This window comes from Orbicella faveolata, unplaced genomic scaffold, assembly GCF_042242905.1.
Source record: "Orbicella faveolata isolate gen_17 unplaced genomic scaffold, um_ofav_v1 contig_47, whole genome shotgun sequence".
Classification (NCBI taxonomy): domain Eukaryota; kingdom Metazoa; phylum Cnidaria; class Anthozoa; order Scleractinia; family Merulinidae; genus Orbicella; species Orbicella faveolata.
The window spans coordinates 12,653,946-12,677,183 of record NW_028301577.1 but is presented as its reverse complement, the minus strand read 5'-3'; the positions used below and the strand labels follow the sequence as shown (position 1 = coordinate 12,677,183).

The following is a 23,238-nucleotide window of genomic DNA, read 5'->3' as shown; positions in this document are numbered from 1 at the left end:
TCGGCATATTTCGAGATCCCGTTGTTTGAATCAACTAGCTTTATATCGTTCACCATCAGAGAGAATAAAAGTGGCCCAAGAACTGTACCCTGTGGCACTCCTCTGTTGATATCAACATAATCAGTAATCTCTCCATTCACAATGACCCTTTGTTTGCGGTTGCCAAGGAAGCTGATAATCCAGTTGATGATATATGGATTAAGATTAGTAGCCTTCAACTTTTCGCAGACAATTTTGCGAGAGACAGTGTCAAAAGCTTTACTAAAGTCAAATGACAGAACTCGAACAAAGTCTACATCATCATTTAGCCACCTGAGCCAATTATGTTGACACTTTATAAGCGCCATCGTGGTATTGCAATGTTTCTTATAAGCAAACTGATCCATACCAATCACAGACCTAAGCTCCATGAAAGTCTCTAGTTTGCAGACTAGCCTCTCAAACAGTCTCATGATAATGTTCGTGAGGGATATCGGTCGAAGCTGAGCACATGACGACAGTGGAGATTCTTTAGGAATTGGTGATATGTTGGCAAGCTTCCATGGAAGAGCAACTGACTGCTGTCTGAGTGAAGAGTTAAAAAGCTTGGTGACAAGCTTCTTATTCTTATTATGAATGAGTTTAAACAAGAGGAGTTAAACTTCATTTATTCCTTTTCGAATGAAACAAAGATAACAATATTTTTTTAAAAACTAAAAAAAGGCTTTTACACTTACAAGCTTTATCTTGCCACACAAACTTAACTCTCAATACTCATTCTTGCTTATTCGTTTGCGAATGAAGCAAAGAAAATTAGACTTTTCTTCCTTAACACTTTCACACTTGTTTGATTTGTTGTCGCACATCAACTTGTCTTTGTTTATTCTTTTGCGAATGAAACAAAGAAAACTGCATTTTACTTTTTAAAATAATACTAGCTCGTTTTGCCAAGACAAAATCACCTTTGCTTATTCTCTCTCAAATGAAGCAAAGAAAACTACTTTTTAACAAAAGATTTCGCTTACTTGCTTTGCCGTCCGAGACAGCGAACTCCACTTTGTGTATTCTTCTTCGAATGACACAAAGAAAACTACTTTTTTTTTCTTCTAAAAATAGACTACTTGCTTTGCCGTTCAAGATAAACTTTTATATATTTACTCTTTTTCGAATGAAACAACATAAGTATCAGTGTATTGAGCTTTTCAAGCAAACGACAAAAAGGGAACTACTACCAACTCTACAGCTTTGAAGACTGCACCTTAATGAGGTGAAAGCACCGCTTTTCATTCAGCAGTTCCGGACAGCACCAGAGCAACGAACGCAAGCCCGACAGAAGCAAGAAAGTAAGGCTTAATACTATCTTTGCCTCCCTCCACTGCGAGACATTCATTCAAGCCTTTGATGACTGCAATGTAGTCGTCACCAAGAAACTCCGAGTAGGATTGACTACTAACATCCATAAGCTTCTCCGTGGTATCCTTGAAGAGGAGATCCTTTTTATCACCGTACTTTGCGGAGTCAAACAAGGCAAAGCTGCCTGAATCGTTGCCGTACTTGTCTGACGCCTCCAACAGCACACGGACGTAGTTGGCCTTATTGCTGTTCCCCTCCTTCGTCATTACTGCGTGAGATGGAACTTTAGCAAGGTTGCAATGCAAGTGCTTTCCAATTTCTGAAAGTTATTAAGAAAAACGCAATTTACAACAATTCAAGTCTTCTTGGTTGGAAGAGCTTCATTTAAGTTAGGTAAGATATCTCTGATCCAGGTTTCATGTAATCTGAACTCAAATGCCTTAATATTACTTGTGCCGTAAAAGGGTGGATGGGTGAGAGGATGAGTGAGTGGGTGAGCGAGTGAGTGAGTAGGTGGGTGGATGGGTGAGTGAATGAATGAATGAATAAATAATTTTGTTGTGATGTTGTCCACAAGGTCTTGAAGCTGTTTCATATTTTTCTTCACATGTTGTTACATATTTTACAGTAACTGTTATTTTAACTTACCAAGTGCAATAACATTGCCTTAGTAAAATGGGGTAGCACATTTTGTCTTAAAATACCCTTCAGTGTACAAAGCTTAGAGCAGCGAACCATACTCTAGTAACAGTCCCCAGTGTGAAAATAGAATACCTACCCATTCGTTTTCCATCTTTACACAGATATTGATAGTTTGATATCATTCCTGCTGGCTTGTTTTCCGTCACAGTGGTATGTTTAACAAATGCCACGTCACCAACATCATCATCCATGCATCTAAAGGCACCATCATAATTCGAGTAGTTTCCACCTTTCGTGCATTCGTCCGTGCATAATGCACACAAGTTATCGGGGTTATTTCCTTCGGTATCGTAATCCGGTAGTTTTACTCCTAATGTAAAGACACAGATATTGCTTTTAGAAAAGAACGTCAGTTCAGCATTTACATGGAAGGAATTTAACAAAGCTTTTGAATTACTAATTAAGTTTAGCCTTTTGGTGTGTGCCAGCGGTGGGGGAAGGTGGGCAGCAGTCCTTTGGAGGTATAATTACCTAATTTGTACAATTAGACAACTCACTCTCTTTAAATAAATCATGCGCATCAACACTGACCATGGGCAATTACATAATATGTTGCATTATTCTCTCATTTTAATTGGTTCTTACTTCTGATCTCCTGGAGGACAGACATGTTTGTAGATGGCGTCATTAACAATTTTCTTTGTTTCTTAATAAAACAAGATGGTTCCAAATTGTTGTGCATCTGCTCAGTAATAGATCACAGAAGACATCAAAATGTGGTAAGAACACCAGGGCAAGGGTTGCATTAAGGGCCGAGAACGGGGAAAATTGACCGGGTGTGAGGATGATTTTGCCCGCCTAGTTTGACCATCCAGACAAAAGTTTTTCTTATAAAAAAGTTCAGTTCAAAACGTATAGCCCGCCTGTAAAAACCAGTTACCCAGACCTCCTCCTGAAAATATTAATGACACTCCTGATCAGTGAGGCACTTGCCTTGCGTACATCACTCAAGGCTCGTGTGCCACTTTTTTGTTCTTAACATATTTTGACACACAAGAACATGGAATCCATTTGCTAAATTGATTCTCAGCAGACAAAAAAAACTTTACTTAGCTAGTAACTGTACAGTCCACAGAAGGGTAATGTAAGACTACAAGCCTCGTCATGTTGAAACACTTTAGTTTTCACACATTTTGCCCCTCCCCACCCCAGTACTAGGTAGACAAAACACTTTGAATGGACACATGAACACATTTTGCCATTTTCCAACATTGAAAGGGGTTTTGACACATTCTTATTAGTTGCTATGATCGAAATTTGAAACATTTACATGTGTTTCAATTTTATGTGAAGAGACAATGTACATGTACTTAGACTGTGGCCATTTTGGTCTGGAACCAAGTGCATAAACCTTTTAAGGGGAAAATAACAGCTTTGTTATTTTGCAACTTGGCTCATGTTTAGGAAGGGGGATTTAGCTTGAATGCAGTTTCTCCTATCAAAGTACAAAAAAAAAAAAAAAGCTGCAAACTCAGATGAATTTCCATCCATTGTTTCATGCCTGTAACAAAGAAACCTACATAACCTTTTCAAAACAAGGATAAGGATATTTTCAAAATAAGGATATTTATCCATGAGGCAGCGGTGTGGCCCAGTCATTAGGGTGCTGGATTTGTAATGTGGAGGTCCCAGGTTATAATCCTCTTCCCTGCCATTAGATGGATTTGTGTTTGATGGCCTTTAATTTAACTCCTTCATGTCTTGTACATAAAAAGCCAACTGGTCAGCCTCCAGCCAGTAGGAATTTTTAACAAGTATTCATTTTTTGTTATGTACAATATTTGTTTCTTTATTTATAGTGTCCTCAATCGGTGCGACAGCGCTTAATACCATGACACAAGTTTACTTATTTTTCATTATTTATTGACAACTATGAGATCACCTTGCTGCAGTTTGTTGTTGCTTCTCTACTTTCAGGGGGGCTGGGGAGGGAAATTCCTTTCTTTGGGTGGTTGGTACTTTCAGGTCATGAAAAAAACTTGCAGCTCTATCATTTAACTTTCAGCATTTTGTTACTTCTGGAACATTACTGTACTAGCTAGCCTGCAAACAGGCTCCCGGCAAGGACAGAGAAAAATTTGACTAGCAAAGCGAGCTGACGAGCGTGAAACTTAAGAATTTGGAGAGCAAAGTGATTGGGGTGGGACAGGGAAGCCTGTAGACTTTGTTTTTGATGTGCCTATCCAACCTTGGTGATTGGCCTGTAACAAATCAGTCAATGAGGTAATTGGACCTGTCAAGAAGCTTAATTTTCTGTACTTGCAAACAGTTCCAATCAACCCAATAAAACAGCCGGGCCCAGCATCATAATATAGAGTGCAAGTAAGCAACATGTTCATGGAACATTTCAAAGTTTGCCCCTCCAGAGCCAGTACTTTGAGTGCTTAAAACATATTTTGCAATAATGAAATGAGCCTTAAGAAATTGTAAGCACATGGCAAATGATAGAGGTGTCAAACTCTGCGAGGCGACGTTCAGATAACAGCAGAAAGTCTGGAAACCATGCCTTTGACTTCTAAAAAGAATAATTTGCTATAGCACAGTCAAATGGCTCCACTCTACTTAAAATTCCTCCTCATAACACAGCATAAAGTACCCTTTAGAATCTAGCCTGCATAGCAAGCGTTTCTGTGGGGTTCAGGAGCAAAGAATTACAGCACAAAAAATGGAGCGAGTAAAAGAGGGGGGAGGGGAGGGGAAGGAAGGACGGAAGGAAACGCAAGCGTTTCCTTCCTTCCCCTCTCCCACCCCCCTCTTTCTTTGTTTTGGCTCTCGCCCCATTTTCCGCGCAGACAATACACCGAAAATCCCATTCCTCGGTCTTTCTTTGCTTCCAAACCCCACGGAAATGCTTGCTACAAAGGCCATTTAGAATCACATGTGAATTTAAATAATGAAAGGTTGAGGGACCGAAAATTAAAAGAGAATGAAAAATGCACAAATGTCATGAACTGTAGGAGTCATGTATGGCGGTCAGCCACATTTTACAAAGATCTGTCAAATATTTATCTCAAAGATGTCAACAATCAGAGATTTAAACAATCATGTCATGATACCAGAACCTGGTATCATGGAACAGGGGCATCAATAGTAGAAAGGTTCACTCAAAATTAATGTCTAAAAGCCCACTCGCTTCTTTTGGGCTCACTGGGAGCCTGTTCGCAGGCTATGTACTAACTGACTCATGACTAGGTTGGAGGTGAAAATAACAAGAAAACTTGATCATTACTTACTTGGTACACAGCTTTCATTGAAATATTTTCCTGCTGCTACATAGGGATTACAGCTAGAATCATACTTCATCTTTTTCATAGAGAGAAGAGTTCCAACTGGCACATTCCAACCTGCTGTTTTTCCAGCTCCAGTGTGGCATGTCTTCTTGCCTTCCAGCTTGTCAAATTGAATATCAGTGTTGCTCTTCTTTACAACTGCTACAGCATAGTAGCTCAATGTGCCATAACCATAATCTTCACCGACCACAGGAACCATTCCAAACTCTTTACCTGAAAGATAATGTTACATATGAGGCTACTCCCCTTCAATGCAAATATTTGGCTTGTTACTAGTAAGAACAATAGCATTGCATGACCTCACATGACAATCCATCTTTAAACAATGACAATGTAATACTCATGGTTATGGCTCTGTCAATTCCAAGCCCCTTTGTTCCTAGCCCCCGCCAAACAAGTAACTGAGCTGAACAAGTAACTGAGAACTGAAAACATTAAAACCTGATGTACCACAGGTAAACAAAGCATACTATATGAGTATTTGAGTATTTATGAAGCTCTAAAGAAATTTAATGATAGATTTTACTATGGACAGAAAAATCTTTTTTTTTTGACCAAATTTCACATTTAGCAGTAATCAGGGATTTGTAGGTGTGTTCAAATGTTTGTCACTGGAATTACAGTTGCCTAACCATAGCACATGCCATGTTCAGGTTCTGGTAGCTCTAATAACTGGCTTTTGTTTGCTTCAGGTGTAGTAAAGAACTCTTTGATCAAGCTTTGTTGTTTTACACCTAGCACAAACTTTCCAAAAAAAAAACATTGCAATAACGTCAAAAAAGGATAGAGATTGCACCTACCGAGTGAGAAATTACTCACTCACAGCGAGTTTATTCAGTTTGTGTTTGTTACTGCAATAGGTTAGATTAAACTGATTTACACTCTTATCATTCTCTTTGATCAACTGGGTTTGTACATTACAGGATCAACTTTCCCAGGTAAAACCCCCAATGAGATAAGCCAATGTTTGGGTAGCACCTGCATAGTGCATGACTTGCTAATACATTTGTAACTGAGCTTTCCCTAGGTGGTGTATTGATGTACAAATACTGATGAAACAAACACTCACCAAATTACTACTGCAAAAGAAAGTGCAAAGCAAAACATCTCTTGGTTGAGTATTCTTTTTCTTGCAAACTCACTCATCATAACTGAGCTGTATTAAAGTTTTCCCCTTGAATTCCCTGGCAATATATTTTTATCAATGAAAGTAAAATTATACTGCATACATGTTGCACATGATGCAGGCGCAGATCTAGGAAAAATGTTGACCGATTTACTGCAAAACGAGCGCCAAAGGCGCAAGGTCCAAGGGGGATCTGGGGGCATGCCCCCCCAGGAAATTTTTTCCATTTTAACTACCTTAAGTACCCATTCCTGGCTTTTTGAGTTAGTCAGACAATATATTTGCCAGTTCTATTCTCCTTGGATGAAGTTTTGCGGCAATGATGTGATGGCATGACTGCCGTTGGGAGACTAGTGATTTCCCGGCTGTAAAATTTTGCCGCCAGAACGTGTCTATGACCCTTGTCTATTTCCAGTAATTGGCAAAAAAGAATAAATAAAAAATAAATGTCAAAACTATTTTTAAGATTCAACTGCAGTTTACTTTTATTAAAAATATATACATATCTATTGATTTTTTTTTATTATGAAAATTCTGACCGATTTCCGTAAAACAGTGGAAATCGGTATGGATATGCACCTGTGATGGGTGGTTGCAACACCTAGTGTACATGTAACTACAATTAACACCTGACAAAATTTTTTACTCCTGTTTCAAACAGCTACTGAGTTTTACCTGCTTTATATACATCTCCACCATCCAGGGTAATCAAATCTGCCTCTCCCTTTTCGATTTTTTTCATGCATTCAACAGCATTTTCGGCCTTCACACATCCAGGTCTCGTAGTATTATCTATTTTCATCAACACAGCTTTAAAGTCATCGCATTTGGATTGTTCTTGATCCGACGTTGTGCACCATCTCATTTGAAAAGTGTGCCCGTGCCCATGCCCATGCCCATGCACTAACAGTAAACAAACAAACAATCAAAACATTATTAACATTAATATTTTTATATGGTGATTGCTAATACGAATAAATTCTCAAATAAATGATGCAGAGGAAGTGAATGGGCAAGAGATAGGGGACGTTGACAAATTTGTGTATCTGGGAGCTACAATTTCCAAGGAAGGTGGAGGCACACAAGACATCCACAATAGAGAGGTCAAAGCCAGAGGGGTATTTATGAGCTTGAGGATGACCTGGAGCAGTGCAGTGAAACCTGTATTAAGGTTACAGTATACCTTCGGGTCGGCAATTTTCTTCAAATTTGGATTTTTGGGTCAAAATAGAGGTCGAAGAATAATCTCTAATTTCTGAAAAAAAATTTTGAAAAAGGCTAAATATTGGCGGAGAAATGGCGGTTTTACGTTTTCACCGGAAGTAAAAGTTTACCTCTTGATTGACAGCGCTATGGCGCGTATGCAATCAACCGAGATGATTTTCGCGGGAATTACCTATATGGATGTCATGAATTGACTACTCAGTTGATCAGCACTGTTGTTCTGACTACCCAGCATTTTTGATACTAGGCGTGTCTCTATTAAGTTATAAGTAAACATAGACCACGTTTAAACCATGGACCGGTTCGAAAAAGCGAAAACAGCGAAGAACGAATGAAAATACATCAATGAGTGAAGAAGCGAAAGTTCGCCACGCGGATGAAGCTATAGTTATCGTATAAGGCGGGCAAATATTCATGGTGAGAGAAAAGAAAGGTTCTGTAAAAATTTCGGAACTTGACAGCAATAACAGGGATGCTGACAGAGACTCTTCTGATGAGTCCGATATCGACGAATCGTCGGACTCATTGAGACCATTTGAAATATTATCCATGCACAGTTGCTCACACACAGTAGCTCTCCGCGCTGTCGTTTGTTTGTTTCCTTCACTCAGCCACTCTAGCGTTCGTATCCTTTTTAATCTTCCCCATTTTGCCAGACCAGCTTCAAGAAATACCGAGCTACAGAAAAATTATCTCTCTGCCTTCGGTTCCTTGAGCGCATTGCGAAACACAAGAGTTTTTTAGAGATTCGCCCGTAAATTTCGCCAGGAGGTTAACGGTAGTAAACTTTCCCTGCACTGATTGGCTTAGTTACCTGAGAACCCAGTTGAAGGCGTTTGTGGGCGGAGTTTGTTCGCAAAGCAGAAAATTTTTCTTAGCGCTGTTTTCTCGAATAAATTTTTTCACTTGAAGCAGACACTTTAAAGAGTTATAACTCAAAGGAAATTTGTTCAATTGCTCTTAAATTTGGACAGTGGCTAGTTTAACATATAAACTACAAAAGCATGTCTGGGAATTGTTAATTTTGAAATACTTTTTCTTCAAGAGCGATTTTTGTACGATCACTCCACATTTTTTTAATCCTATTTCGAAAATGTTCTGTAACTTTTTACTGCAATCGAATATGCCAAAACGCAGACATGTTTTTTAAGCGCTTTGGGCCCTGAAACCGAGGAAAAAATTAAATTGGCGAAAAACATATTCGCTTTGACTTGTAGCTTTCGAAAGGTGATTCGGGCGCTCGCATTTAGTGGTCGTGAAAAATTCGACAATTCATTTTCTTTCAAAATTGTTGGTATAGTTTGATAGCCAGCTCCATAAGCTTTAATTTGATATAGGGGTTTAGTTATCTACAGCTTAAGGTTACAGTATACCTTCAGATCGGCAATTTTCTTCAAATTTGGATTTTTGGTTCAAAGTAATGGTCGAAGAGTAATCTCTAATTTCTGAAAACAAAATTGAAAAAAACTCAATATTGGCAGAGAAATGGAGGTTTTACGTTACGGCCGGAAGTAAAAGTTCCCTCTTGATTGACAGCCCTATAACGTGTATGCAATCAACCGAGACTACTTTCGCGGGAATATATGGATACCACGAATTGGCTGGCTACTCAGATCCAAGCATTTTTCGTATTAGATGTAATTCTATTAAGTTATAAGTAAACATGGACCACGCAAAACTCTGTTTACCAGTTCGAAAAAGCGAAGAACGAATGAAAACACATCAATGAGTGAAGAAGCGAAAGTTGGCCTCACGGATGAAGCTATAGCTATCGTATCAAGCGGGCAAAAAGATCGAGTCAAGAGTAGAGAACGATTCTGTAAAAGTTTGGGAACTCGACAGCTATAACAGCGACGTGTACATTGACTCTTTTGTTGAGTCCGATACCGATGAATCGCCCAACTCATTGAGATCCATTGGAATATTATCCATGCACATTTGCTCCGCAGCGCTTTCTTTTGTTCAGTTTGTTCTCGTCGCCCAGCCACTCTAGCGTTCGTATCCTTTTTCGTCTTCCCCATTTTGCCAGACCAGCTTCAAGAAAAACCGAGCTACAGAAAAATTATCTCTCCGCCTTGAGCGCATTGCGAAACACAAGGGTTTTTTCGAGATTCATGCGTAAATTTCACCGCGAGTTAATGGTAGCAAATTTTCCAAGCGCTGATTGGCTCAGTGATCTGAGAACCCAGTTGAAGGCGTTTGTGGGCGGAGTTTGTTTGCGAAGCAAGAGATTTTTCTTAGCGCTGTTTTCTCAAATAAATTTTTTCGCTTGAAGCAGACACTTTAAAGAGTTACAACTCAAAGGGGATTTGTTTGATTGCCCTCAAATTTGGACAGTAGCTAGATTAACATATAAAAACCAAAAACGTGTCTGCGAATTGTTTATTTCGAAATATTTTTTCTCCGAGAGCAATTTTTGTACGGTCACTTCACATTTTTTAAATCCTATTTTGAAAATGTTCTGTAACTTTTTACTGCAATTGAATATGGCAAAATGCAGACACGCTTTTTTAGCGCTTTTTGTCCTGAAACCGAGGAAAAAAATAAATTGGCGAAAAACAAAATTCGCTTTGACTTGTAGCTTCCAAAAGGTGATTAGGACGCTCGCATTTAGTGGCCGTGAAAAAATCGGCACTTCATTTTATTTCAAAATTTTTGGTATGGTTTGATAGCCAGCTCTATAAGCTTTAATTTGATATAGGGGTTTAGGTATCTACAGCTTAAACCGGACGCGCTACATCGCTTGGACGTGAGACACCCCTGAAGGTATATGGTAACCTTAAGCGGACACCCTTGGGAAATTCACTAGTGTCCGCGTAGTATAGAGCATCTGCTCTAAACAGGTTCAGCAATAATAGTTAATCATTAACCCTTTTGTAACACAGTGTAACACAGAGTAGATCTCAGACTGCTCATAGCGCAACGTCCAGTCAGTCAATGCATCAATCTGTAATTATCTACTTAGCTTTAAAACCGCATTGCTGAGCAATGTTAAAGGAGTCTGAGCTGAGCTTTTAGAAGTAAAAAGCCCTTGAAGTGTCTGCTTATTGCAGGTTCTGTGCAATAAAATGGCTTAATATTGGTGTCCGTGTCCACTTAACAGAGGTGTCTGCTGAATGCAGGTTTATTTTACAGTAAATGTGGGAAGAAAATATAGGGACTCAAGCTGGTGTCTGCTTAATAGAGGGTGTCCACTTAATATGGGGTCTGCTTAATACAGATCTTCACTGTAAACCAAAATCAGGCTATACAAGACTGTGGTTAAACCATTCTTGAAGTATGGTTGCGAGACATGGAAGATGAACAAAAGTGACAAAAATAAGATCGTCGTCTTCCAAAACAGATGTGCCCTAAAGACGAATACTTAAGATATGCTGGCAGGACAGAATCACAACCAAAGTCAACAAAGTAATGGAGATGGCTGAGATGGAAAACTTCAGTGAGGATGTCAGAAGAAGAAGAAGAATGGGAGGTTCATTGGACAAATTACGAGGAAAGGATAGGGCAATAACTGTAGGACTGCACAATGATGTGGGCACCAGAAGGGTGCTGCAGGCGGGGTGGACCAAGGACAACATGGACAAGAACATCAGAGAAAGAGACAGAAAGAACTGGATGGAAGAGCTGGAGCGAGCTATTCACTGCAGTGGCCGACAGAGCTGAATGACAACAGAGTGTCGAGGCCTTAGGCGCCACTTGGCGTGAAGAAGTTAGGTGAAAGTGAAGGTGCATGGTGATTGGCTTCCTCACCAGCCAAGATGGTCCGGGTTCTCATCAAGTGCCGGTCGCCAGCTAAAAAACCGGCTCTACTCTTTGTGAAATAATATGTGACTGAACCTTGACTGTCTTTGTCTTAAGACAGTCAAGGCTGTAGCTAAGGAGGGGCCAGCGGGTGGTGTACGTTTTCAATTGCCCTACTGTGCTGTTAAGGATAAAGAATAAGAAATTGTCTTTGTATCTCTTAATATTCTTGGTGTTTTGACCTTTTGCAATTTTTATTTTGACAAAATATCTCTAAGAGAATGTCTAAAAAAGCATTTCAGAGGCAGGACATTTCTGTTGCTGTACAATAATTACTGTATTAGTATGATTTTTAATGCTTTTCAACGATTCTTGAGAGGCTTGCCCCTCCTGCAGTCAAATCAGTGTCAGCCGTCTAATTCATGAAACTAGCCTTCTACTGCCAAAATTAATGAGAACCCTAGATGGTGCTTTATCTTGCACACTTGGGGTAGCCCGCTGTTTGTTGCAATAAAGTATTTTTTTTGTTATGCCAATAATAAATGGCCTAGATCCTTGTTCTGTGTGTTTTCTGTGCGACCTTGATGCAGAACTAGGTCAATATCCAGCAACATCTTCACCTCACACTTGGTCAATAACCTATATATGTATATCAAGTGCCTCTCTATATAAAACTTGGTAAAAGTCCGTTAAGTCTGCATGCGAGCTAGTGGCCCATCAGGCTGGAGCTCATTTGAGCTGCTATAGTATGAAGGGACAAGGGGGTATATCTACTCCCCCCTGGATAGGACCTTTGTCCATCACAGTGTTAACTCAAGCATTAAATTTTCCAGTACCCATTTATACACCTGGGTGGAGAGAGGTACTGAGAGGGTAAAGCAACTTGCTCAAGAACACAACACAATGTCCATGGCTAGGGCTTGAACCCAGACCGCTTGATCTGAAGTCAAGCACACTAACCATGAGACCTGACTGCACCTCCAACTAAGGTTGGTACAGAGATTTACGTCTCTTGTGATACACAAGGGTATCAATATCTGGTATTGTCTCCTTTTTATTTGAATTCTGTTTTCCAAGTCATCTAGTCATATCTGAGAGACATGTTAAGCAACCTATCTGTACTTATTACAATTGCTATTTGATATTGTTATTTGAGCGCAACTCTGAAATAGTTCCCCAGCATGTGTGCTGTGAAAAAAAAGTAATAGCACTAAAAGAACATCATTTTGAACATTTTTAGTCCAAACTGAAGACATTTTTATTCACAAGAATGCTATTTGTCCCTTTCAAGGCCTTTTAATACTGAACAATATTGATATGACCCTATTAAGATGAATTCTGAGGGAACCTGTTTTCAGCAGACATCCTGTATTAAGCAGACACTAGCAAGGGTCCCAAGGGTGTCCGCCTAATACAGGTTTGACTGTAATTTGTATTGACCCATTAGCCTCGTCTGAAATTCTTTCTAAACAAAAGAATATTTGACCAAAGACTCAACTGCTATGACAACTATTATTAGTAGTTTTACAAGTTCAGAAATATTTTTCAATATATTTTAGAGTGGTACTATGATGAAAATCGCATATTTCTTATCTAAGAGTAGTCTTTATTGAAAAGAAAAATTCTGTTTAGTATTTTCAAATGTCGCTTCCGTTCCTGAGAGATATTCAAGTTTTTCAAATATGCAAATTAGCCAAGTGATGAAGTCCTACACTCAACCAAATTTTGATCAAATACTGTATGAAGAAGAAAGATATCTCAGCCAATTTGTATCAGAAATGTTTGATTCTTTGCAGTAAGATTCTAATACATGGGCTCCACAATACAAGCTTAACAGTTTTGTTACACTTGTAACATACAGGGTTCCAGACCTTCCCAATACTAAAGGCTCTTCTGGCCACCTTTGGCATTCTATTTTGATATTTGCTAATGGTGCCTCATATGCATGATCTAGCAAGCGTATAAATACGTTAGCTCAAGTTCGTGACCTCATTTAATTTTTTTCGAGCTAGAAATCACTAACATATTGAAATCAAATGGGCGGGGACTGGGAAAGAGTGAGTTGCCATGGGAACATAATTTTTTATAGCCATAGATGTGTTTCCTGTAGAAGTATTAGCCTGTCCAAGTTTCAATGGTCTGTGCAGCAAATTGGCCAACACAGCTCTATTTATATACTTGATATAATATAAGGTTGAGTCTATGACATCATCAGTCATCTCATTTGTATTATTTTTCACATTTTTCACATTTAATTACCTCGGGAATTAATGCAGATATTTGCAAACACTAAATGGTGTTTTTATTCTGTCATGGAATTCTATGTGATACACCTAAAAATTCAAGGCGTAAAAATTTGATCAGAGTACCACTTTAAGAACTCAAATAACTACTGTCAAATATCCCAAAGGGCAAAATGACAGGAAAAGCTGGCCTTGTCTGACGACTTCTGTTGTTTAATATAGTATCTTGAAGCAGCTGCTTAACAGAAAATTATGCACTTGACATTTTATTCTCAAACTCATTAATAATTCATCAAGTTTAAACAAAGGAAATCATGGCCGTGACGGTGTTTGGATATCTGATCTTAATTAGCATAGATTTTTACGATTTTAATTCTCCGTTTTCTCCTTAGTTTTAGTCTCGATTGAGAAGATATATCAAACACTCAAGACAGTGTTTGACCACATTTCCAAACACCTCGAAGTTCGTCAAAAATACTCCGCTGCGCGTCGTATTTTCAACTCTCTTCTCGGAGTTTGGAAATGTGGTCAAACACGGTCTTTCGTGTTTGATATATTACTTGAAACAGCTAGTGACATCAAAGTTAGTTTCCCCAAGAAATGTTTATGAACAGACATAATTTTAAAAAACAGGTGTCAACAATTTTGGAATTGGTCATTTTTGAAGACAGCACTTTAATCAACCCAGAAATAAAACAAATTTGGCCATGACAAAATTTACAGCTAGCTAAAGGCATTGAGGAGGGGGGGCAAGGGGGGTCTTGTCATGAGGTCACGATAGTAAATTTTTGATTTCACGAATCACAAAACAAAAAATTCAGTTTTCACAATTCTCGAACTGTGCACAAAACTGTAATCAAAATTTGTACAAAAAAGTGCATTCTTTAACTTTACCAATAATTTACAGCTGTTGGAAAGGTGATATTTGAAATCTTAATTTGTTGGTTTTACTTTAAGAGACCGGCTAATACGGTGATCAGGAAATCAACAGGTTTATTTGCACCTGTCAACATGTTTCGTTTGTCGCTACTCTCAGTCAGCTTGACTCAAGTGTTAAATTCACTAAGGTCACCGAAAAAATCTGATCACAATGCAGTGAAATTCAGCTATGAACTCAACTTTAGACATTCACGATTTATTTCTCATCTATTCACGATTCACAGCCAAGGACTTTTGCATTTCTCGCCTCACGGAATACACTCCAATCGCGATTCATGGAACAGTTTTTTTTTTTTTATCAAATCACGATTCACAGTGCACAGAGAAACTGGATCACAATCACCTCATTGAGGGCAAATATTCACCAAGCTATGAAAAGAATGAAATCAGCCAATCAAGAGACACCATCTATTATATATTTCCTCTTTTAAAGGAAAATGCTACTTATTAGAACAATATCATCAATAGCAGCATGTGAAAAAAATGATGACATGACATATATTTCAATTTTGCCAACCTGAATTTTAGCCGTCTCCAGAGTATCAAAGACAAAAAATAAACATTATTTTGAGAGGGCCTGACCCAAAGAGACAGGTAATTCAGCTGGCTAGCACGAAACTACATCTTCAGTGATCATTCTCTTCGATCCTGGTATAATCCACTACATAATTAGCATTGTATAGATTCATCATAGCAATGAATAATCAACCCCCTTGTCGAAAAGTCAGCGAATATTGACTCTGACTATCTATCTCAGCCCCCGAGGCTGGGCTAACTGAGCTAAAAACAACCACAATAATTCCTCGCGTTTCTTGTTTACACGGTTAAAATGAATCGTCAAGCACTTTATTTTGCGTGAGTTCGACTGTTTCGTCACACAAATTACACAAAAGCCGCAGTCTGGAAAACGGGTGTGCCACACGGAAACACGTCTCGACGAAATACAATCGAATCGTTAAGATTTAAATTCAATATTCACCCAAAGCTTGTGGGCAGTTTTATTTTAGATCAAACATCAACCAAAATGCAAACATTGCTCAGTTGTCACAACCGGACAAAACCAAGTGGCGTCTTTTTCAGTCCCCGGGCGTGCTTCAGATATCAACATATCTTTACAGTTGCGCCAAAACGAAGTTTCGAGATTTGAACTCGCGGTCGGGTTCCAGTGGAACACTAAATATTAGCATTTACATTGTTGCTGCATGTAAGCTTACATATTTCCGTCCCATACTCGCTGGAAAGCTTGATACCCGTCACAGAAGCTGTGGATCCACGAGGCGATAGCCGAGTATATACTACGTAAGTTATGCGGCAATTTTGCATTTCAAATTATATCCAGTGTAGCTAACAAACCACTTCGTTGTACTGTATTAAACTTTCAAACTTCGACTTACCTAGCAGGAACACAAGAGCGCTGAGAACAGTGAGAGATACGGCCATAATATACACACTGCAGAGGAGATCAACCTGGAGTGACTCGATATCAGTTTGCGAACGTGCTAGTGAAACTAAACCAGACGCCCACCCAATATAAAGTGTCAATTGTGATTGACATCCAGCAGTGGGAACAAAGGTCCATACAAAACGCGCTGAAACGTCAGCATCGTCTCCTTGTTTTTGTTCAGTCAGAAGGAAAATGAGGCGCTAACAATTGCGTTCAGTTCGAACGCTTTCAGCCAGGAACAGGTTCGCTAGTTGAAGATGGGAGAAAAGTCGCGGAAAAAGGAGGAGAGGGAGATGGGGACGACGCCCCAACCCCCACCCCATTTTTTACCCCATTCCCTCTTCGGCCACTTCACTCTCATCCAGTTCCTTCTCGGAACCGTCCCGGATATTTTTTAGGATTTTTTCGGGATCGATAAGTTTCCGAGATATTTAAAAAATATCAAAATCTTTAAAAAGTTTAGGGATACTTAGAAATATTATAGCTTCATTTTATCTGAACCCTGAATTTTCCTCTCCATTTTCTTGAAATACTTAACAATACACCTTTTGCTGTTCATTTGCAGAAAATAAAAATTCATTTGTGTCCATATTTCTGTCATTATGGTCAATAAACTCTCATTAACACCAATATGACCTTCACTTGCGCGTAAGGAACGTTCAAGAATAATATTTACATATGCATTAACATTCAAAATCATCAAAAGAAAAGCAATACCTTCATTTGACATTCATTGACTGTAAATGTATTTTCATTTTGGTCGAAAAAAATTCGTTGTCACGAAACGACAATCATTTACACTTTAGGACAATCAGTTTTCAACAAAACACTTCCAATAACACAATTTGCATGAGAACTAACATTCGATTGCATTATTATGCAACCATATCCATGAAGGTAACAATCTTTAATGCGGTGAGACATACATTACCGTGTTTTGACCTAACGTTAAGAGAAAACAATCGCTCATTAGCGTAATTCTTTTTAACAGAGATATCTCGCCCAATTTTCCTCGAAAATTTGCTTATAGAACAAGGGACCATATGTACTTTTTTTTAAAATCATAATTTCAGAATCCTCCTCTTGCAGATATAAATTCGGCCACTTACGAAACTTTTTGCGTACAACTCAGAGGGCGCACTACAGTATATGTGTGACATAGTGACAGTTAGATCTGTCCAGAAATGCCACGAAGAAATTAATAAAATCCCATTTGAACACCGCGAAAGGATAGTCAGGGCTTTTGAACTGAGATGTCAACGAACACTATTTACTAGTTGCAGATACACTTGGAATCAACAGATCCACAGCCAGAGGTACACCTTTTGCTGTTCATTTACAGAAAATATCCTTTCATTTGAGTCCAAATGTGTTTCATTATGGTCACTATACTCTCAGAACAAGCAATAAGTCCCTGATGTCTGCTTTGATGGCTGCTTTCAAGGAACGTATTGCTTGTTCTACATTGTTCAAGAATGGACTGTAAGGTGATAACTTTTTTAGTTCTGTGTTGGGACCGGGAATAGCTGGGTTATTGTGGGCTGGCGCTCCGTCTTAAATGAAGATAACATGTTCATCAGGATCGAGGTATAGTCTTGTTTGTGCCAAGAAGTCATCAAATCTTTGCGCATTTATCCCACCAATAACTGCAGAGTGGAAAACCAGACCATTAGTGGGTGAAATGGCCATTGTGACAGTAACATTTCTTCCTCGCTGACCACAGACCTGTCTGTAGGCCCGTCCCCCTCTTCTTGCTCTTCCTTGAGTTCTCGAAGTCCTAATATTGTAACCACATTCGTCTATGAAAACACTGTGGTTCACCACAGCATGGCCCATGAACCAGTTGGCATAGTCCAGTCGTTTCTGAATGACATCAGGACGGTTTCTATTCGCAGGAACAGGCCTGGCCAGTTTTATACGAAACAACATTCCTTCCAGAGTTCTTGCCGCAGTGCGGTCGCAGATCCTAGGTTTTCGAGGAAGGCGTTGTCTCAATTCTTGATTAAGCTTTGTTAGCGTCAGTAAGCAATTTTCGCTTAAAATTTCATTGAGGCAGTCTCTCATCTCATTATCTACCCTAATTAACATGGTATGGGCCTCCGCGTGTTCTTTCCGCGATTCTGCCTTCTCTTACATACCTCGACACAATACTTCTGGCTGTGGATCTGTTGATTCCAAGTGTATCTGCAACTAGTAAATAGTGTTCGTTGACATCTCAGTTCAAAAGCCCTGACTATCCTTTCGCGGTGTTCAAATGGGATTTTATTTCTTCGTGGCATTTCTGGACAGATCTAACTGTCACTATGTCACACGTATACTGTAGTGCGCCCTCTGAGTTGTACGCAAAAAGTTTCGTAAGTGGCCGAATTTATATCTGCAAGAGGAGGATTCTGAAATTATGATTTTAAAAAAAAGTACATATGGTCCCTTGTTCTATAAGCAAATTTTCGAGGAAAATTGGGCGAGATATCTCTGTTAAAAAGAATTACGCTAATGAGCGATTGTTTTCTCTTAACGTTAGATCAAAACACGGTAATGTATGTCTCACCGCATTAAAGATTGTTACCTTCATGGATATGGTTGCATAATAATGCAATCGAATGTTAGTTCTCGTGCAAATTGTGTTATTGGAAGTGTTTTGTTGAAAACTGATTGTCCTAAAGTGTAAATGATTGTCGTTTCGTGACAACGAATTTTTTTTCGACCAAAATGAAAATACATTTACAGTCAATGAATGTCAAATAAAGGTATTGCTTTTCTTTTGATGATTTTGAATGTTAATACATATGTAAATGTTATTCTTGAACGTTCCTTACGCGCAAATGAAGGTCATATTGGTGTTGATGAGAGTTTATTGACCATAATGAAAGAAATTTGGACACAAATGAATTGTTATTTTCTGTAAATGAACAGCAAAAGGTGTACTCGATTCTACGCCAGAAACAATCCATTTCAGCGATTACCCACTTGAAAAGTAATTATATCCGGCTCTTATTAACCGAGCAGGAGGTCTGTGTGGGATAATCTTGACCGAGGTCAAGTACAGACCAGACGGAGATCTGAACACAAAATGGCGGATGCGGTGATGAACAAAACACTGGCCTCCAGTCCATGGACTACCCTGATGGACTTCCCTAATAGCATACTTTAAATTAAAACGGACTACCCGCGACCAAATGAGTACTATCAGTCTCTTGGTACTATTTAAAACTCACATCGCACATACCTTGCGCTTATGTTCGTTCCGCTCAGTCTCCAGCCACCATTTGATTATTATACTTAATGAAACTATTAGCAATCAAAGATTATGAGTGCGTTCGCCAGACGCAGTCACTTATACCTTAAGTGATTTCACTAGCTGACTTTCAATCTCTGTCTATTGCTATAATTAAATCAAATTTAATTATTTGATTATAAATCGGCGATAGCAATCAGTATCAGGATCACACTTCACATTCTGTAGACATAATGACTTGACAAGGCATTCAAATGTGAGTGGGGCACCCAGTATTAATTTTCGCCGGCTGAAATTTTACACAAAAACAAAGACTTGGGTAAACTTTGGAGCTGTCAGGGTCAGAAAAGCTGTCCGGATTTGTTAATGAGCTGCCTCAGTGTTTTCTTAGCTACATATATCCCTAAGTTAACACACAGTGGTTGCCAGTCTCGTTTCCAGTACTAGTGGATTCAGTTAGCCAGCATATGCACAAACTAAAGAAGGGGGAAATGAGAACTGAGATTGGCCGTTTTTGCACCGCAAAATAGGATTTAAGTCAATGGGATTTTCGTCAATGGGACTGGGATTTGCTCACATGGGGTTTCTGGTCACTGGGAATAGGGAAAAAATGTCCAAAATGGGAATGGCATAAATATTTTGTAACCATGGGTGACCAGTCGAGACATCAGTTATTTCCTTAGTGAGCTCGAGAGACGCCAGAAAATTGTTCAAGCACCTTGTTCGTGTCAACTTTGAGTATCTTTATCAGATCCAGCATGTGCGGGACTTGTCATTACTTCCCGGTTACCAAATGTGATTAAATATGGAGGCACTCATCTTAACCCTTCACACTGAAAGTAAACATACCGTAACACATTTTAGACAGACGATTTCACGTTGTACGAATATGCGATGATGTTTGGCAGATCAGTTGAAGAATCAGTGAAAATGATTGCAAGTGGGCAGCAGCGTACTACAAACATCTAAATTTATATTAAAAACTGCCAACATCACATACATTTTTCTTACCTAGCATTAAAATTCCAAAGCACGGTCTCACAGAAGATAACCAGAATCGAAAAAGTTGAAATGAGGGCGAGGGTTAAGATGCGTGCTAAATCCATCAGACAACGAAATGAAAGAAGGGATGACACAATGGGCATGGAGTGCACTTTGCCTCTGAACTTATATGAAACTAAAACGGTCTTGAAAACCGTCAATTTGAATTCACCAAAAGGCGCAGAAAGAGTTCCAAGAGAAAGCAATGAGCCGCCCAATTCAAATAAGGGTGCCAGTTCACCACCAGAGTCTCCCAAAAACGAACAGGTAGACAGTTTAGTGCGAGTGACAGTGACAGTGACAATGACAATGACAGTGACAGTGACAGTGACAGTGACAGTGACAGTGACAGTGACAGTGACAGTGACAGTGACAGTGACAGTGACAGTGACAGTGACAGTGACAGTGACAGTGACAGTGACAGTGACAGTGACAGTGACAGTGACAGTGACAATGACAGTGACAATGACAGTGACAGTGACAGTGACAGTGACAGGGACAGTGACAATGACAGTGACAGTGATAGTGACAGTGACAGTGACAGTGACAATGACAGTGACAGTGACAGTGACAGTGACAGTGACAATGACAGTGACAGTGACAGTGACAGTGACAGTGACAGTGACAGTGACAGTGACAGTGACTGTAAAGAACATGAGAGGAAGACAGCGCTCTCTTCAATTCAGGAACCTAACTCATCCTAAGATGACAAAAATAACAGCTGAATAGTCATCCCTTCAATTTATCCCGATCAGTGTTTTGTCCATCACCTGGTGGATACCGGTAACATCGAGGTGCCTGAATCTTCTTGTACGCCTTTACTACTGCAAGAAACAGAGGAAAATTTAGGCCTAAGTGATACAATATCGGTTTTATTTGGAAACAAAAATAAGAGATTAAGAATATATCACAAACAACGGTGATAAACATTGTATTCCAACACGTTTTCTCGGGACCGGAGAGGGTCTTACAGCAGTCCAGTTCTCTGGTCGAGTTGTCCGAAAGGTGGATAACGCTATCCACGGGATAAATCACTATCCAGCGGATAGTTTGGTTTGTTTTGTTAACACTTATCCAATGTTTTTTGACAAGGGAGTAAAAATCGGGAGGTTCTGTTTCACCGCCGATAAGTTACAGTTCCAGAAGAAAAGAAGAATTCTGGTTTCTACTAAATTGGGCGTTGTAGTTTTGCCTGCGTCTTATCGCGCCACTTAGATGCCTTCTCACACAGAGCTAAATTAAAGCCTCTCCCAGGCGCAGGGCGCAGCGTGAAGAAAGGCGCGCAAAGGCAAAGCTCCTAGCACCAAGCCCCTCTCTTTTTTTGGCTCGCTGTTTCTTGCCCTTCGCGCCAACTAACTGAACGCCCGGAAGAGGCTAACAGAGTTGTTTTTTCCATTGAAGGACTTGTGTTACGGTTTCATCAAACGTAGCAAAACAACAGGACAATTCCAGGACAAAGCTTAAGATATTTCAACCTTTAACATGGCCACTGACAGAAGACCATGTCTCCTGCCACTTAGAAACTCACCAAAAAATGGAGGATACATGCACGCGCATCTAATATGGTGAGTTGAATGAAATTGTGACTGGAGCTTCGCGTGCTGCAAGCTACGTTGGCTACCTTGATACCGTGATGATCGCCGGGAAACAGTTTTGTGGTATACGACGATACCGTAGAAGATGCTTTCTAGCTTACAAGGTATAGGGATATATAGTAGTATAGTGGCTTGGAACACGCGGTTTAGATAGCAATGCAGGCAAGTAGTGATCATGAGTACACTCTGATCGGGCGAATGGTAGCTCCAACAGGGCAGGGAGAAGGATTGGGGCTGAATGACAAGGAACATGGGGGGAGGGGGGGGGGGACGGGGGGAGTGGAGGCAACATTACATCTGTACAGCTCCAGAAATGATCCCGGGACCACAAATGATCCCATCTAAATGATTTATTATCCCGCCGCAACTGATGGCATCTCACCACAAATAGTCCCGCTAAAAGAAAGAAAATTGGAATGGCATGGATCGGGGATTGGATAGGGGAATGATGTGAAACCGAGTGAGAACCAATCTTTGCGTCTTCTGATATTTTCTTAGGCTTTTTGCGGATTCCACTCTCTCCTGTCTCACGGAGTTGCAATACAAAGCAAAATTGTTCTACACTGTCTCAACGGACATCACCATTTGTATCCAATGTTCTTGTTTTAGCGCAGGTTTTGTTAATTCATTTTTTACACTAAATATTATACAGATTATATTTTAATTTTCTTTGTTTTTATTCGTTTACATATATCTACGTAGTTTAAAATTTTATAATGACTTATTAGGCAGCGTCCACACTACGCTGAAGGAACTTGAAAACGCAGCTTTATTTCTACGGTTAGGCCTACCGTCCACACTAATTCGAGGGTCCACAATAGAGTTCTCAGATCCCGCTTTCCCGTCCCTTTTTTCCTGTTGATCCCGCTGTCTCGCCCTTTTTGACTGAAAATCCAGATCCCGCCTACTTTTTAAGGACGTTCCTGCGTTAAATATTAATTTGTTAAATTAATAATTAATTTAATTATTAACACAGAGACTTTTTAAAAATAGATATCGCATAAAATATCACAAAAGGATTCAATGGGTAGCAGATAAGTAATCACAAAATTAATGATTATAACGTTTCTTTCTGTAAAGTGTTTACCGTTTTGTTTTCTTTTGTCCACGTATCATTGAAAGAAAAATATTGTTCATTCCCATATTCAAGATATGGCTAGTAAACACACCTGATAGCTTCTTTCAAAGCTTTCAGCGTGTTCACTTTCCTTGAAATCTGGGCTCAGAACTTTTCTTTCCGAATGAAGGCATTCCCGCTCGCACATCCTTTTTGTAATATATGGCCACGCAATATGTATAGTGTCTCATACTTCGTTCGGTAAATCA

At 39.5% G+C, this 23,238-nt stretch overlaps 1 protein-coding gene and 1 pseudogene across 1 annotated transcript; both read right to left on the bottom strand.

Annotated features, from left to right (window-relative positions):
* Nucleotides 1–631: 631 nt before the first annotated feature.
* LOC149097209 (melanotransferrin-like) lies at nucleotides 632–16,133 on the bottom strand. The gene is made up of 5 exons (XM_089279600.1): nucleotides 15,992–16,133; nucleotides 7,126–7,353; nucleotides 5,268–5,537; nucleotides 2,111–2,344; nucleotides 632–1,651 (listed from the first exon to the last, which is right to left on the bottom strand). Exons 1-5 carry the CDS (start codon nucleotides 16,035–16,037, stop codon nucleotides 1,263–1,265), a joined length of 1,167 nt encoding a protein of 388 aa, XP_089135726.1. The 5' UTR covers nucleotides 16,038–16,133; the 3' UTR covers nucleotides 632–1,262.
* Nucleotides 16,134–17,427: 1,294 nt separating this feature from the next.
* LOC149097208 (uncharacterized) lies at nucleotides 17,428–18,556 on the bottom strand (annotated as a pseudogene).
* Between the last annotated feature and the right edge of the window lie 4,682 nt (nucleotides 18,557–23,238).